Source organism: Schistocerca serialis, chromosome 2 (genome assembly GCF_023864345.2).
Source record: "Schistocerca serialis cubense isolate TAMUIC-IGC-003099 chromosome 2, iqSchSeri2.2, whole genome shotgun sequence".
In the NCBI taxonomy this organism is placed as follows: Eukaryota; Metazoa; Arthropoda; class Insecta; order Orthoptera; family Acrididae; genus Schistocerca; species Schistocerca serialis.
Genome location: NC_064639.1, coordinates 621,396,472 through 621,411,376, shown reverse-complemented (window position 1 = coordinate 621,411,376; position 14,905 = coordinate 621,396,472). Strand labels below are relative to the sequence as shown.

Below are 14,905 nucleotides of genomic sequence, written 5' to 3'. Positions count from 1 at the left end.
ACAGAGATTCAGATGATACAGCACCATTGCCATTTGCAGAAACCGAAGAATACCAGAACATAAATAAACATGTTGAAAATCAGGGAAACTTTAATGAACGCGTTAAAAGGGAAGTTGAGGCATTACGAAAGCAAGTCAAACAAATTGAAGGCGAAATCGTAGGAAAAGACAGCAGAAGAAATTTAGAATCACGGATAGCAGAGGGCTTTGAAGAAAATAATTTATTTCATTTACGAGAAGCAACAAGAGAGCGCCGGGCGCGTGAACTTGACAATAATCGACATTCGGACTGGGACAGATGGGGTAGGTCTTTGTCGCCACGAGGCGAAAACTTTGACTATAAACACTTTTTGACTGTTCGGAAATTTAAGATCTTCCGCAATTCTAAGAATGACATACATCCATGTTCATGGTTAGATCAATTTATGTACGCACTCCCACCAAATTGGCCATTAAGTCACAAACTAGAAATTATGTGCGGCTATTAATGTCCTCAGGGGATTCACTACTCTAAGTGAATATGTGCCGTAGCGAGCATAGGGCCCCGAGCTGTAGTGGTGCTATTTCCCTTTTAGTTTTCTGCACCGCTGCCTACTCTTTTACTATTCTTTGCATCTGTCAAAACAACTCTTCGACTATCAATCTATCTAGTGAGTAAGTAAACAATAACCGGATATGACTGTTTTACCCAAAAGTGACTTTGGAATTTACCGTTTGGACTTACTATATTTTCTGCAGCATTCATTCGTAGCTTAAATGAAATTTTACCTATTTATCTTCGTGACAATATTACTTCTTATGTTGACGATATTCTTATTGCTAAACGTTCTTGGAGTGAGTACAACAAAATTTTGGATTCATCATTACGTATTTTTGCACGAGTTGGCATTACAGTGAACTTGGAAAAATCTGAATTTGGTCATTCTCAGGTGAAATTTCTCGGTCACATTATTTCTACAGAAGGTATTCTTCCTGATCCAAAAAAAACTAGACGCTATTCGTAATTATGCTGTTCCTACCACAAAACGTGAGGTTCGTAGTTTCCAAATTTTTGTGGAATGTTATACTTTTAAAAAAAATTTGTGGAATGACATACTTGTGAGAAACTAACAGCTACATGTAAACATGCAGAGAATACAAGGATACCGCGCTGTGTTTTGGCGGCGGCACATACTCAAAGCAACAGTCAAGTCTGCGCGCCGCACAAGGTAGTCGTTGACCGCAAACAATTGCTTCCTACGTCACGCGCCTACAGCTGATCGAGCGCTCAGTGCGAATGCACTGACAGCCGTAAACAAATACACAGTCTAATTTCTCCGACTAAATTCAGTATAAAGCTATAGTGAGTTGATGAATTATGTTATTAACGTTAAGTATTTTTCAGGATACGGTTGTATAAAATATTTAAGACCTTCAGGTAAATTCTGTGCGTGTCCGACGTTAAGACGACTTGCTATCGAGAAATTTTCAGGAAGAATGTAATTTCGAAGAAGAAACTAATAAACTAAAAAAAGGTAACTGTTAATTGAGTTCATTTTTCAGGTAACATATTTCCACTTAGGTACGTACTTTAGACGTAATTTGCTGCTCGCGATTACGTGATTCATACTTTGTGCTAATTTCATGTTCTATGAAATTACTTGTGAAGCGACGTGCTTGCGTACGTTAACTGATTTTGACAATGATTATTAATGAACTGGGTTGTAACTTGTGTATATTATGCATCGCTTGACTGCACTGCTTTTTCACTGATGTCATATTTTTTATTATGTGCCTGCTGTGCTTATTTATTTAAATTATAATTGTCACCTGATTAATTGTGCTGATGTGGTTAGGTATGTAAGTTATACTTTGTGATTTATCTGCTTGCGCCTTCATGTTTACTTATTAAGATTACATATGAACATTTATTTGCTTATGCTGATATGATGCTAATGACCTGTTTACTGCTATGCGTATGGATTGCATATTTATACATTTCTGTTTGTTGTCATAACTACTCTTTAATTTGGTGTATAGAAATGCTGATATACTGTGTATAAACATAGAGTTTAGGTCACACTATTGTATTAATTATAGATTGTTCGCTTGGCAGAGCCTCGTTGTAAGAATTGTGCTGCATCCACTTGTTGACATTCTGTCCTCTACTGGTATATTTACTCGCTATTGCTTGTTTTGCTTACGCTCAGTGCCTTATATTTTTAAGATAAGAAAATGAACTGCTATAATCCGACGAACGACATTAGTACAAGAAACTTCATAGAAGTCACATGAGCAGGAGGTTTTATGAAAGCTGTATAAATTTATGCTAATAGGAAGGAAGCTAACGACATGACATACCAAAACTAGGTTTAGACCATTGACAGTTATTACACTACATTTTTCGTGAGCAATTGAAATAGGAAGTGACACTTGACACAAGAAATACTCCACATGTTTGCTTCTGTTTGCCATAATTCATGAAGTGGTGTACACACTGTGAAATATTATGATCATTCACACTCCATAATCGTACTTAATTACTGAGAGTTATTCGAACTAAGTCTGTTAGAGGTCATGTATGCATTTCTTTTGTTTATAATTCATAATGAGTAGAAGATTTGGGTCAGATGGATTACACAGAGGTTGTGTGTTGACAGTGTGTCTTCGGATTGTATGGGATGATGAGGTTTGCATTAGGATTTTATCTGTACTTGTTCGAGGAGACTGACTAGAGGAAAGAGTTGTTATGGAAGTGAAATGATATTGGCGATAAGGTTTATATGTGTCGACGTATTGAAGAGGTACTATTGAGGTATTATTGAGATTATATGAAGTTGATGATTATTGGAGTTTTTGTGGATAAGAGGTAAGGTAAATGATATTGATGATAAGATTTATATGTATCGACGTAAGAGGTATTATTGAAGTATTGAGATTATGTGATGCTGATGATTATTGGAGTTTTGGTGTATAAGAGGTAAAGTAAGTGAGGAGCATATTTTTTTTTGTTGGTCTATATGGAACAAGGAGGATGAAGATAGCAGACTAGAACACTAAAGTGGAAGGAAGATTGTCTACACACACTTGTAAAGTCAATAAGCAGTACATACTTGTTTTTTTGGAGAGAGGAAGTAATTGCATATCTTGGCTCACTGACAGTTGTTCAGCAACCGTACATTTTGATCTGGCTTGGCAAACATTGGTCTTGACATGATGACTATGACGTTGACTTAACTATTATTGACTGTTATACATTGCTGCCACTACTACTTGATACACATGATGAACATCAAATTTTGACAGAATTGCATTTACACAGTTAACACTATTCAATTACACAGTAGTACTTAATGTGGATGAAAGATGAGTGAGTGTGTTTTGTGTGTTTTCCTTTCCTAATCCTACCCGCCTATCTCCTAAATATTATTTTATTTGTTTGTAGTGGCTTGCACTGACACCCATAAATATTATAAGTTTACTGATATTTGTGTATTTGTAATAGTTAATATGACAATTATCTGACATCATTTGTGTGTTTGTTATGGTTTGTATGTTTAGTGCAAAAGCATTTGTATGTGGATTCAAACTATTGTTCATGCCTGAACTGTCTGATTAGTGATGGTGAATATTATGGACTATTACCTGCACTTTTTCAACATAATGGGTGCCACTTAGAAATGATTAATTTCTGCTGATGAACTGTGTGATTAGGATAGTGAATATTATGGACTGTTACTTGTACTTTTTCTACATAATTGGTGCCACTAGGACATGTTTATTTCTGCTTATAAACTCTGATGAACAGTGTGATCAGTGATAGTGAATATTATGGACTGCTCTCTGGACCTGCTCATCATTGCTAGGTGCAACTGATGGACTGCTTCTACTGAAATAATGTCACTTGTTGGGGTCTGCACCTGTTCAACAATGCTGGGTGCAACTGATGGACTGCTTGTACTGAAATAATGTCACTTGTTGGTTTCTGCACCCGTTCAACATTGCTGGGTGCCACTGATGAACTGCTTCTACTGAAATAATGTCACTTGTTGGTGTCTGCACCTGTCAACATTGCTGGGTACCACTGATGGACTGCTGCTACTGAAATAATGTCACTTGTTGGTGTCTGCACCTGTCAACATTGCTGGGTGCCACTGATGAACTGCTTCTACTGAAATAATGTCACTTGTTGGTGTCTGCACCTGCTCAACATTGCTGGGTGCCACTAATGGAACTGCTTCTACTGAAATGAAGTCACTTGTTGGTGTCTGCACCTGTCAACATTGCTGGGTGCCACTAATGGAACTGCTTCTACTGAAATGAAGTCACTTGTTGGTGTCTGCACCTGTCAACATTACTGGGTGCCACTGATGGACTGTTTTTTACTGAAATAATGTGACTTGTTGCTGTGTGTACCTGCTCAACACTACTGGGTGCCACTGATGAACTGCTTCTACTGAAATGAAGTCACTTGTTGGTGTCTGCACTTGCTCAACATTGCTGGGTGCCACTGATGAACTGCTTCTGCTGAGAAATGAGACTTGTTGCTGTGTGTACCTGTTCAACAATGCTGGGTGCCACTGATGGACTGCTTTTTACTGAAATAATGTGACTTGTTGCTGTGTGTACCTGCTCAACTTTACTGGGTGCCACTGATGAACTGCTTCTACTGAAATAATGTCACTTGTTGCTGTGTGTACCTGCTCAACACTACTGGGTGCCACTGATGAACTGCTTCTACTGAAATGAAGTCACTTGTTAATGTCTGCACCTGTTCAACATTGCTGGGTGCCACTGATGAACTGCTTCTACTGAAATGAAGTCACTTGTTGGTGTCTGCACCTGTTCAACATTGCTGGGTGCCACTGATGAAACTGCTTTTACTAAAATGATGTCACTTGTTGGTGTTTGCACCTGTTGACCATCGCTGGGTGCTACTGCTGGAACTAATCATTGAAAGCATTTTATGTGAACATTTGTATAAATTGATTTTTTGTGTATTGTGTGAACTATTATGTAAAGTCACATGTATGAAAAGAAGTTGTATTGCTTACTGTATTTTATATATTAGGTTATTGAAAGGTCAGTGCAAAGCCAAAATTTTAACTAATTATGTGATATTTAGATATTAATATTATCTTTTATTTTTGTCTGTATTTTTGTGGACGAATTTGGTGGTATTTTCACCACCAATGCTGGCAAAAATACCATCAAATTCTGGCCTGTGGAGGAGGGGCATATGAAAGGTGGCTACACTGAGCCACTGCGCCAGAGATTGCGCCAAAGAGTATTATTAAGCCGCCTACACAGTGTCTGTCGAGAGCTTGTAGTAGCCAGTGCTTGTTAAGAACTCGTAGCAGGGAGTGCTTGCTGAGATGTGATACTGAAAGGTTCTTGTTGAGATGTGGTAGTAGCGAGTCGGTGTGGAGGGATTGTAAGAGAGAGAGCTTCACAAATTGAGCAGTTCAGTAACGAGTTCATACACCTCTGGCCCTTATGTAGGCAGTTTTTCGTTTTGGTATTGATTGGTAAAGTTGTTGGATGTCCTCCTGAGGGATATCCAACAAAATTCTGTCCAACTGACGTGTCAGATCGTCAAAACCCCGAGCCAGTTGAAGGGCCCTGCCCATAATGCTCCAAACGTTCTAAACTGTGGAGAGATCTGGCGACCTTGTTGGGTAATGTAGGGTTTGGCAAGCATGAAGAGCAGCTGTAGAAGCACTCGCCATTTGCAGGCGGGCATTGTCTTGCTGAAATGAAAGCCCAGGCTGGCTTGTCATGAAGGAAAACTAAATGAGGACTAGAATAACGTCGACGTACCACTGTGCTAAAAGGGTGCCGCAGATGACAACCAAATGTGCCCTGCTATGAAAAGAATGGCACCCCCCGATCATCAGTCCTGGTTGTCGAGCCATATCCCAGGCGACAGTCGGGCTGGTATCCCACGCTGTCTGGGGAACCTCCAGGTATGCCTTAGCTGGTCATCGGGGTTGATGTCGAAGGGGGACTCACCACTGAAGATAATTCTACTCTAGTCAATGATATTCCTGGCCGAAGACGGCATTTTGACGATCTTATGTTCCATTTGAACAGAATTTAGTACGAAATTCCTCAGGAAGATTTCCAACAACTCTACTCATCAATGTGAAGCCAAATAAATGCTTACACAAGGACAACAGGTGAAACAATGTGTTACTGACATGCTCAATTTGTAAAGCCCTTTTTATTCAATAAATCATCCAATTTTTTTGAAATTGTAATCATTTGCCGCACTGGATTAGCCGAGCGGTCTAAGGCGCTGCAGTCATGAACTGTGCAGCTGGTCCCGGCGGAGGTTCAAGTCCTCCCGCGGGCATGGGTGTGTGTGTTTGTCCTTAGAATAATTTAGGTTAAGTAGTGTGTACGCTTAGGGACTGATGACCTTAACAGCTAAGTCCCATAAGATTTCACACATATTTGAACATTTTGTAATCATTATTTAGTTTGTACGTGTACATCACATCTACCGATTTTGGTCCCATTCAAATAATTCCTTCGTAGTGCGTCGTGTTTTTTGTTTTTGGTCTTAGGGTGCAAATAAAATATTGTTAGGAAAGTGGATGTCAGGAGACCTTGCCGCAGACGTAGATCTCCCTGGAGAAGGGGTCGTCGAGCTGCCGCACGCTGGGCGGACTCTGCGGCGAGGGCGAGGGCGAGGTGGCGCGCGACGGCGGCGAGCCGCGGCCCTTGAGGGCGGCGAGCTGCAGCTGCAGCTGGCTGGGCCGGCGCCCGCCCCCGCCGCCCCCGCCGGCGCGCTTCTCCTGCTTGCGCCGTTCGTGGCGCACCGCCACTGCGGGCATCGCGCCGATCATCGTCACTCCTGCAACACACACACCGTGCCACAGGTCACCCAGTGGCTGCCGCCCGGCTTTCCCTTACGGCTGGTCCAAGATTTGCGAAAACTGCAACAGTTTGAAGGCCTCAGCAACCACGAACGAAGTCCTGGAATCTACAACTCAGCTGAATGTCCCTGGTTTTTTCCCCCATTCCACAGCACTATGAACTGAATGCTTGTTTCAATGCAATGCATTTGACAGTCGGCAACAGAAACCAAAACATTGCATTGAAACAAGCGTTCAGTTCATAGTGCTGTGGAATGTGGGAAAAACAGCAAATTTGCATTCATAAGAACACCACCAAAAATGCAACAGGAGCGTAATATGTAAGAAATTGTCCACGCAACCTGTAAGTACAGTTCAAAACATTACTACTTAATAGGAAATACCAACCACCAGAACTGTTTATAACCTACAGGAACAGTGACAAAAATGTAAATTAAATAGCTAACATATGTACATATTTCAGGCCACTGATGATGCCTTGCAGAAAATGAAGGCGAAATGCGTATGGCACTAAAATTGTGTTTTATTCAGTTGCTGTCAGACGGTCCATAAGCAATAAGTGTCGGCCGGGGTGGCCGAGCGGTTCTAGGCACAGGTTCGAATCCTGCCTCGGGCATGGATGTGTGTTACGTCGTTAGGTTAGTTAGGTTTAAGCAGTTCTAAGTTCTAGGGGACTGATGACTTCAGATGTTGAGTCCTGTAGTGCTCAGAGCCATTTGAACCATTTTGATCAAGAAGAAGTCACTTGGGACTATGTCTAGTGAATAGGGTTGATGAGGAAACTATTCAAAGCCCAGTTCAAGCACTTCCGCCATTGTTATCGCTAATGTGTGGGATGGTTCACTATCTTGGTGAAAGAGCACTTCTGTGCGTGTAAACCTTGGTCCTTCTTCAGCCAACGCAAGTAATTTGTGGGGATTATTCCTTGGGAAACCCAAAAACCAGTGGACATCACCTTACCTCATGTTTGGTGCTAGTCCGACCACTTTTAAATTAATTAATCCAAAAGTAAATTGTTTTCAACCATGATGCAGAGTCTCCGCGAACTTCATCTAATTTTGTTCTAATTTGTGCGTCAGTTCAACTCTACAAATGAGAATGTTTAATAACAGCACGAAACTCGTTTTTTTTCATTTTAAATTGCAGTCGACACACTGACCAATTCAGATGGCTGTCAACAATGAACTGTATGCTGCACACTGGCGAAATTCTTTGTGCGAGCTTTGGAAGAATCAAGCACACCAACATGAAGCTACATGGAAATTTACCAGACTTACGAAACCACCCTCTCAAGTACGAGGCGTGGTTTAACGTAAGTACCATTTTGAAATTCCGCCTCTGTAGCGGCGCATGCATGCTGTGTACCGTACCGATTTAGCAAGCCAGAGACGCCATTATGGAATCATTCGGCGTGTTTGCCCTTTGTTTGCGAGTATTTGAAATGATTCCTCCGATTGAGAATCCCGCATACCGTGAAATGCGCTCTGTGATTTATTTTATTAGTGCTAAAGTCCTGAAAGAGGCTGAAATTCGTAGTCAGATCAGTGAAGTGTATGGTTAAAACATTATGAGCAATGGGACGGTACAGAATGGTGTAAGAGCTTTAAAGATGGCCATAAGAATACGCGTGATGAGGTAGGAAGTGGGCGACCTTCAGTCATTACTGACGATCTGATCACCCTCCGTACAGTGCCGATCTAGCGCTCAGTGACTACCACACGTTCCTGCATTTGAAGGATCATCTGGGTTGGTCAGCGTTATGACGATGATGAAGTTGCCAAAATGACCATGTTGCAATGGGTGACTAATCTGGTGGCAGATTTCTATGAGGATGGTATCCAAAAGCTGGCTGTATGAGATGCATTCCATAAGTAATGCAACACGTTTTTCCTCAGCCAGTTTAGGTTGAAAAATGCGGAATTTGTTGTGGAACAACCTGGAATATTACTGCTTCAGTTCTTATAGGTTCATGAAGTTCCAATAGGTGGCGGCGCTTTACATAGCCTTCAAAATGACATCGATAATGGAGGTGCCTTTCAAGTGGAGAGCTGCCACTGAGTTTCTTTTGGCGGAAAACTAGAGCATCAGAGAAATTTATAGGCGTTTGCAGAAGTCTACAGAGACCTGACTGTGAACAAAAGCTCGGTGAGTCGTTGGGTGAGGCACTTATCATCATCGCAATGAGGCCGTGCAAACCTGTCCGGTTTCCCACATGCTGGCTGGTCTCACACAGCTGTGGCTCCTGCAGTGTTGGAGCGTGTGGACACTCTCATTCGAGGGTTCGGAGGATCAAAATAAAACACCTCGCTGTATAACCGGATGACTCTGTTGATAGTGGTCACAAAACTTCACTGGAGCCTTCTTCCTCATCCACACTATAGCCTCGATCTCACACCTTCCAAATTCCAACTCTTTGGCACAATGAAGGATGATGCACTCTGCAAAAATCAGTATGCAGGTCGTGGGAAGGTTATTGATACAGCAAGACGTTGGCTCCAACGTCGACCAGAAGAGTGGTTCCATGTGGGCACACAGATCATCCCATTAAGGTGGCATACGGCTGTCGCACTGTACAGAGAATATGTTCAAACAGAATAATGTGCGGTTGAAATCCTGAATAAACCAACCTACTTTCAGAAGAAAATGTGTTTCATTACTTATCGAGTGCCCATCGTATGATATGATAAGTGCTTTAATATTGCTGGGAATTCTGTAGAAATGTAGATTAAAGTACAGAATTTCATGTAAAACTAAAATTGCTAAGAAAAAACTACCTGTTTATTTTTATTTCAAAACGGTAGTTACTCAAAAAACAAAGACAGCAGCGACTTCACTAAATGGCACACATGTATTGACTTTGTGTCACAAACGATGCCCTATTGAGGATCTGCAATGTGGGTTACTAACTTGGAGAGGTGCTCTGCCCACTGATTTCTGACTGTTTTCTGAATATCTTGACGTTTTCGCACAGTCGTCTTCTGAAATTCTCGGGGTACTTATGAATACCCTTGTACCTGTTTTGGAGGCCAATTCTTTCACTTTAACTTTGTTGCATGTATGTAATGTGCCCCCTAACAATTAGATAACATCTGCCGTAATATACAACGGGACTTAAAATTGCATTATAGGCCTACTTAGCGGTGAGATGAAATTCAAAGTGTCGTCTTGTCTTCCAGAACTTTTTAGGACGGCCAGATGTGCCAATGTTAACGGCTCGCTACAGAAGGAACGTGGCGTGTTATGCATGGCAGTTAAGGCTATTACGCTCTGAAGCCATACTGGTAAATACATTTCGAAGTTATATACTAACGATATCAAAACCGAACAGAACATTTCATCTACAGTGTCAGCTATTTCATATACTCTTAATCACTTATCGTACAGAATTCCTACAATGTAATGCGTGCTGATGTCACTGGTTGCAGCTAGGGACGTCCTTCAGGTAGGTCGTCTTCAACAAAAAGCATGCCCATGTTTGGTTTCATCCACCGATCTAGAAGCTGTTGAAAATAAACCACTTTTGGATGATTTTCTGTTATCGATGAACCATCCACAACATTGCCTTTTGTGACAACTCAGTATTCCAGTTTAAACAAAACACACATAGGTAAATATCTTAAAAATCTATACAAAAAAAAACTATTACACAGATCAAGTTGACACGACTTACTTGTATACAGAACATGTATCAACATACCAAAACCAAATTTCGTCGGTATCTATGACATATTTGTGCCAGAAGAAGAACCTTTCGGCTTGCTGTCGTATTTATGCAAGCAATCGATCACACCGACAGGACAATAGAACAATATCGCAAGTCCAAAAGCAATATTTCGTGGAGATATCGAATCGAAAATGGCCTCTCAGCAATGGCATTCCATATTATTCCATCCGAATCCATTGTTCATCTGTTAAACAGATTAAACGGATTACTAAAACATGATTTAAAAAAAAAATCAGTTAAAAAGTACCTGTTAAGTAACAAGTTCAACACAGTGAAGAGTTGTTTAGACAACTCAGAGCAGGCATTTAATGGAAAATGCTACACAAATAAATAATAGTAATAATACAGCTCTCTTGCTTCACAACGCATCTGCGCACTATAACCTTTTCTTCGAAAAAATTATAGACTAAAACTCTGCAGTTGATAAAATGAACATCTTAAGCTCTTTCTGAGATCAACGTCTCACTTATTATGAACGGATGCTGACTCAGTTTCGCAGGCAAGCAAACGGTAAGTTGCTGTTCACAAAATGGGAACTGAAAACCGTCGTCATGGTCCTGGTGTCAGCTGACAGCATGTTTGTAATGCATGTTGTGTATACATTGCTTGCTGTTGAGAAATGAGTCAACAGTGTTGCATGAGCTTTTTACAAGTACACTGGAAACTATAGTTGAATTCTTTTATCTTGGCGGCTCGCGCATTCCCGCCCAGACGCAGGAGATTGCTGCGTTGCCAGTTGCACACGACACACGCGCCAATAGAAGCAGCACCATAGTATAGCATAGTTCGCAAGCTTACGTTTAGGGGGGAGCGCGCAGTTCATGAAGTAAAGCCACCACGGCCGCATTAACCCTTTCGCTGCTACAAAGACGTGCTCCCTGCATTCCGCGCTGTGCGCGATTTTGTCACTGCACTGCTCGCCTGTGCAGACACATCATGTTGCGACTGCTTTGACACTCTTATCATTCGATTCCACAAAAATTATTTGGCCCAAAAATTAGATTTTTACACATCTTCTTGACTGATACCGTCCCCCCATAAATGACTTAATTTTGTTTTGATGTTCAACGCAGTTATTATGCAGCATTTTATATAGTAAACCATTGCACGAAATTTTGAAGAGTTTGCAGAGGTAAAAGTCCATAGAGTATACTTTCCTTATGGTCGATTTTAGTTGCCACAATGTTGAGAATGAAATATGGACAAGACACCTAAATTTCATATAAAATTTAGTGTATAACAATATCTCATTTAAGTACCACATAGGTGTCGTATGTAATATTGAGAAATATTCCGTCTTTCGCGACTGTAACAAGAGTTTTATTTACACTGAGCACGTTTGGCTTTATTTTAAAGCACTTCAATCAATCAAAAGGAAGTAGACAAAACACATTAAACAATACTGTGGACTTACAAAACATTAGGACTTGAATATACCGTCTATCAGTGAAGTGCTCTGAGCTATGTCAAATATAATTTTTGTGTGTGGCACACACAAACATCATTTGTTTGCTAAAACACTGATCAGCCAACACAAACGTTGAATATTGTGTTACCGCAGCACAAAACTACGAAAGGTGACTTGGCAATGGAGGAGACAAAATACTGTCCACTGAAGATGCTTCAAAAGAGAAAAACGCGTCTGGTCTAAATAAGTCGCTTGTTACAGTTGCAGAAGAGGAATATATTTCAGTACCATTGGTAAAACTGCGACTGTGGAACAAAAACAAGAAAGAGAACATGAGTACCATTGTGTATGTGCCATACCTTTCATTGATTGAAGTGCTTCAAAATAAAGCCAAACGCGTCCGGTGTAAATAAAACTTTTATTACAGTCGCGAAAGACGGAATATTTCTCAATATTACATACGACACCTATGTGGTACTTAAATTAAATGAGATATTGTTATACAGTAAATTTTATATGAAATTTAGGTATCTTGTCCACATTTCATTCTCAACTAAAATCGACCATACGGAAAGTATACGCTGTGGACTTCTACCTCTGCAAACTCTTCAAAATTTCGTGCAATGGTTTACTACATTTAATGCTGCATAATAACTGCGTTGAACATCGAAACAAAATTAAGTCATTTACGGGGGGAAGGTATCAGTCGAGAAGACGTGTAAAAATCAAATTTTTGGGCCAAATAGTTTTTGTGAAATCGAATGATCAAAGCAGTGGGAACACCACGTGTCAGCACGGGCGAGCAGTGCAGTGATGACAAAATCGGCCACAGCGCGGAATGCGGGGAGCACGTGTCTGCAGCAGCGAAAGGGTTAATGAAGAGACAAAGCACTAGAAATGTCAAAAAATTGCATTCAAACAAATATAATTCGTGAAGTAAGGAACTTCGATATTGTTTTTAAATAATGAAAATATTAAGCACTGCTCAAGGTTTGAACTCATAATCCTTCACATAGAAGCCAAACACCTTAACCATTACGCTATCGCGGCTCGGCTGCCTACTGCATGCCATGAGGACTCTTAACATGTCACGCAAAATACTGACAAACACTGTTGGTATAACTATGAATTACTCAAGCTTCGTCGAAGTACAATAGGAAATAAACAATTACCGCTGTTCTTTATTGCGAAAAAGCAGTATAAAAGAAAGTCTGCTATCAAGACATTGCTTTTGTTCTATTACTTTATTTATGATTGAACGTTCCTAAAACTGAAGACACTCGTCCATGCTCTGTACTGCAGTCGAGATCTGGCAACGTCATTCTCTGTTCATTAGCTGACTGTGTTTTGTGACGTCAGATGCGCAGAAGGAACCTAAACTCGGCTGCCAACATAAATGACGCGCACTTTAGTGTGGGTATAGTGTCTGCAGTGATTAGTGAACAGTGTAGCACGTTTTGAAATAACAGATTTGGAAGAATTTACGGATTGTCCCACGGGAAGCAGTACATTTTAATTTGCTAATTGTGAGGTTTAGTGTATATTTAGACAAACATGGTATGTAACGAGTACAAATTTAGAAATTTGTTTTGATAACTGAGGATGGTGTGCTGAACAACTCTACATCAGTATTTACATCATTTGCAGATTAATAATTATAACTATTACAAGTCATATATTTTTAGAGTGGTTAGCACCTTCAAGTATGTACGGCAAGAACAACTCATTAATGCTTATTTCCCCCTGGGCAGCAGATCGCGTGTAGAAGTATGGATGCATGAACACAAAACTGTAGTCTATACTGACAGACGTGGTCCACTTAGTGGTGCAGTTACGACCATGCAGAAAACATCTGGTAGTAAATTTGTGACACATTTGTAGGAAGATTGTTATTGCCGTGAAAAAGCAACCAACATACTGATGTGAGCATATGTTAAGTAACCACATACAAAAATATCTGCGTTTATACCCGTTACAAACCTATATGCTCATTGCTAATGACATTCGCGGAAGATTCTCACTACGTTCTGTGTCATTTGTTGTGGAATGACCTCTATGACTTTCCAGATTGCGACTTCCAGACTCATCAGTATTGTAAAGTCGCCGTATAATTTTGTTCTGAGACGACGCCACAGAAAAAAATGAGGGCTGAAAGTTCAGGTGATCTCTTCGGCTATTGGAAATCTTTGAATCGTGAGTGTAATCGATGCAGAAAGTGCAACCTTATTGTAATCATTGAATTATGGGCTGTATGGGATGTAGCCCCATCTTGATGAAACCATATTGTATTTAGTTGGCAATACCCTTGCAGCTGTGGAATGACGAAATGGTTAATGCCGCTGCTCAGACTTGACACTCACTGGCCTGTCGCTGTTGTCCCTCTTTTTATCATTGTTATTATAATGGACACAACAGTTCAAACGGGCAGTCCAATATTACACCAGACTATGCGAATTTGAGGCCAAGAACATTAGAACATTTCTTTATTGACAAACCCATTACGACGAAAGTTTACCTCATCATACACCACAAGATTCGTCAGAAATCCTGGTCAATTGCGTTCAGTCATGTTGCGCTGGAATTGGGCGTACTCACTTTGTCTCCCGGGCAAAAATGTCGAGCCACTTGTAGCTTATAAGAATGAAACTGTTAAGTCCTGTTTCATAAACCTGTGAGAGACGTGCGAGAGATTTGTAATATTCTGAAATGGTGACGGACAGACTGCTTTGCTCTTCGTTGCAGAGCTGCACGAATTCGTCGGATGTTTTCCAGTGTTCGTTCATTTCGGGTCCCTTCTGCCTCACACTGGTTACAGAATCCGTCTCAAAGCCATTGTTTTATCGACCTGGGTGTTGTCCTTCCGTCTGGAACAAGTGAATGGCGGTCTCCTGCACGGCGCACTGCGAACCGGAC

General features: G+C 40.8%; 1 protein-coding gene across 1 annotated transcript in view; it reads right to left on the bottom strand.

Moving 5' to 3' along the window:
- The window catches only part of LOC126456287 (uncharacterized), a 1,473,557-nt gene that overhangs the window by 15,753 nt on the left and 1,442,899 nt on the right, over positions 1-14,905 (bottom strand). Inside the window, exon 6 of the mRNA XM_050092039.1 lies at positions 6,591-6,838. Coding sequence (XP_049947996.1) covers positions 6,591-6,838 — 248 coding nt within the window. The remainder of the gene's footprint in view (positions 1-6,590; positions 6,839-14,905) is intronic.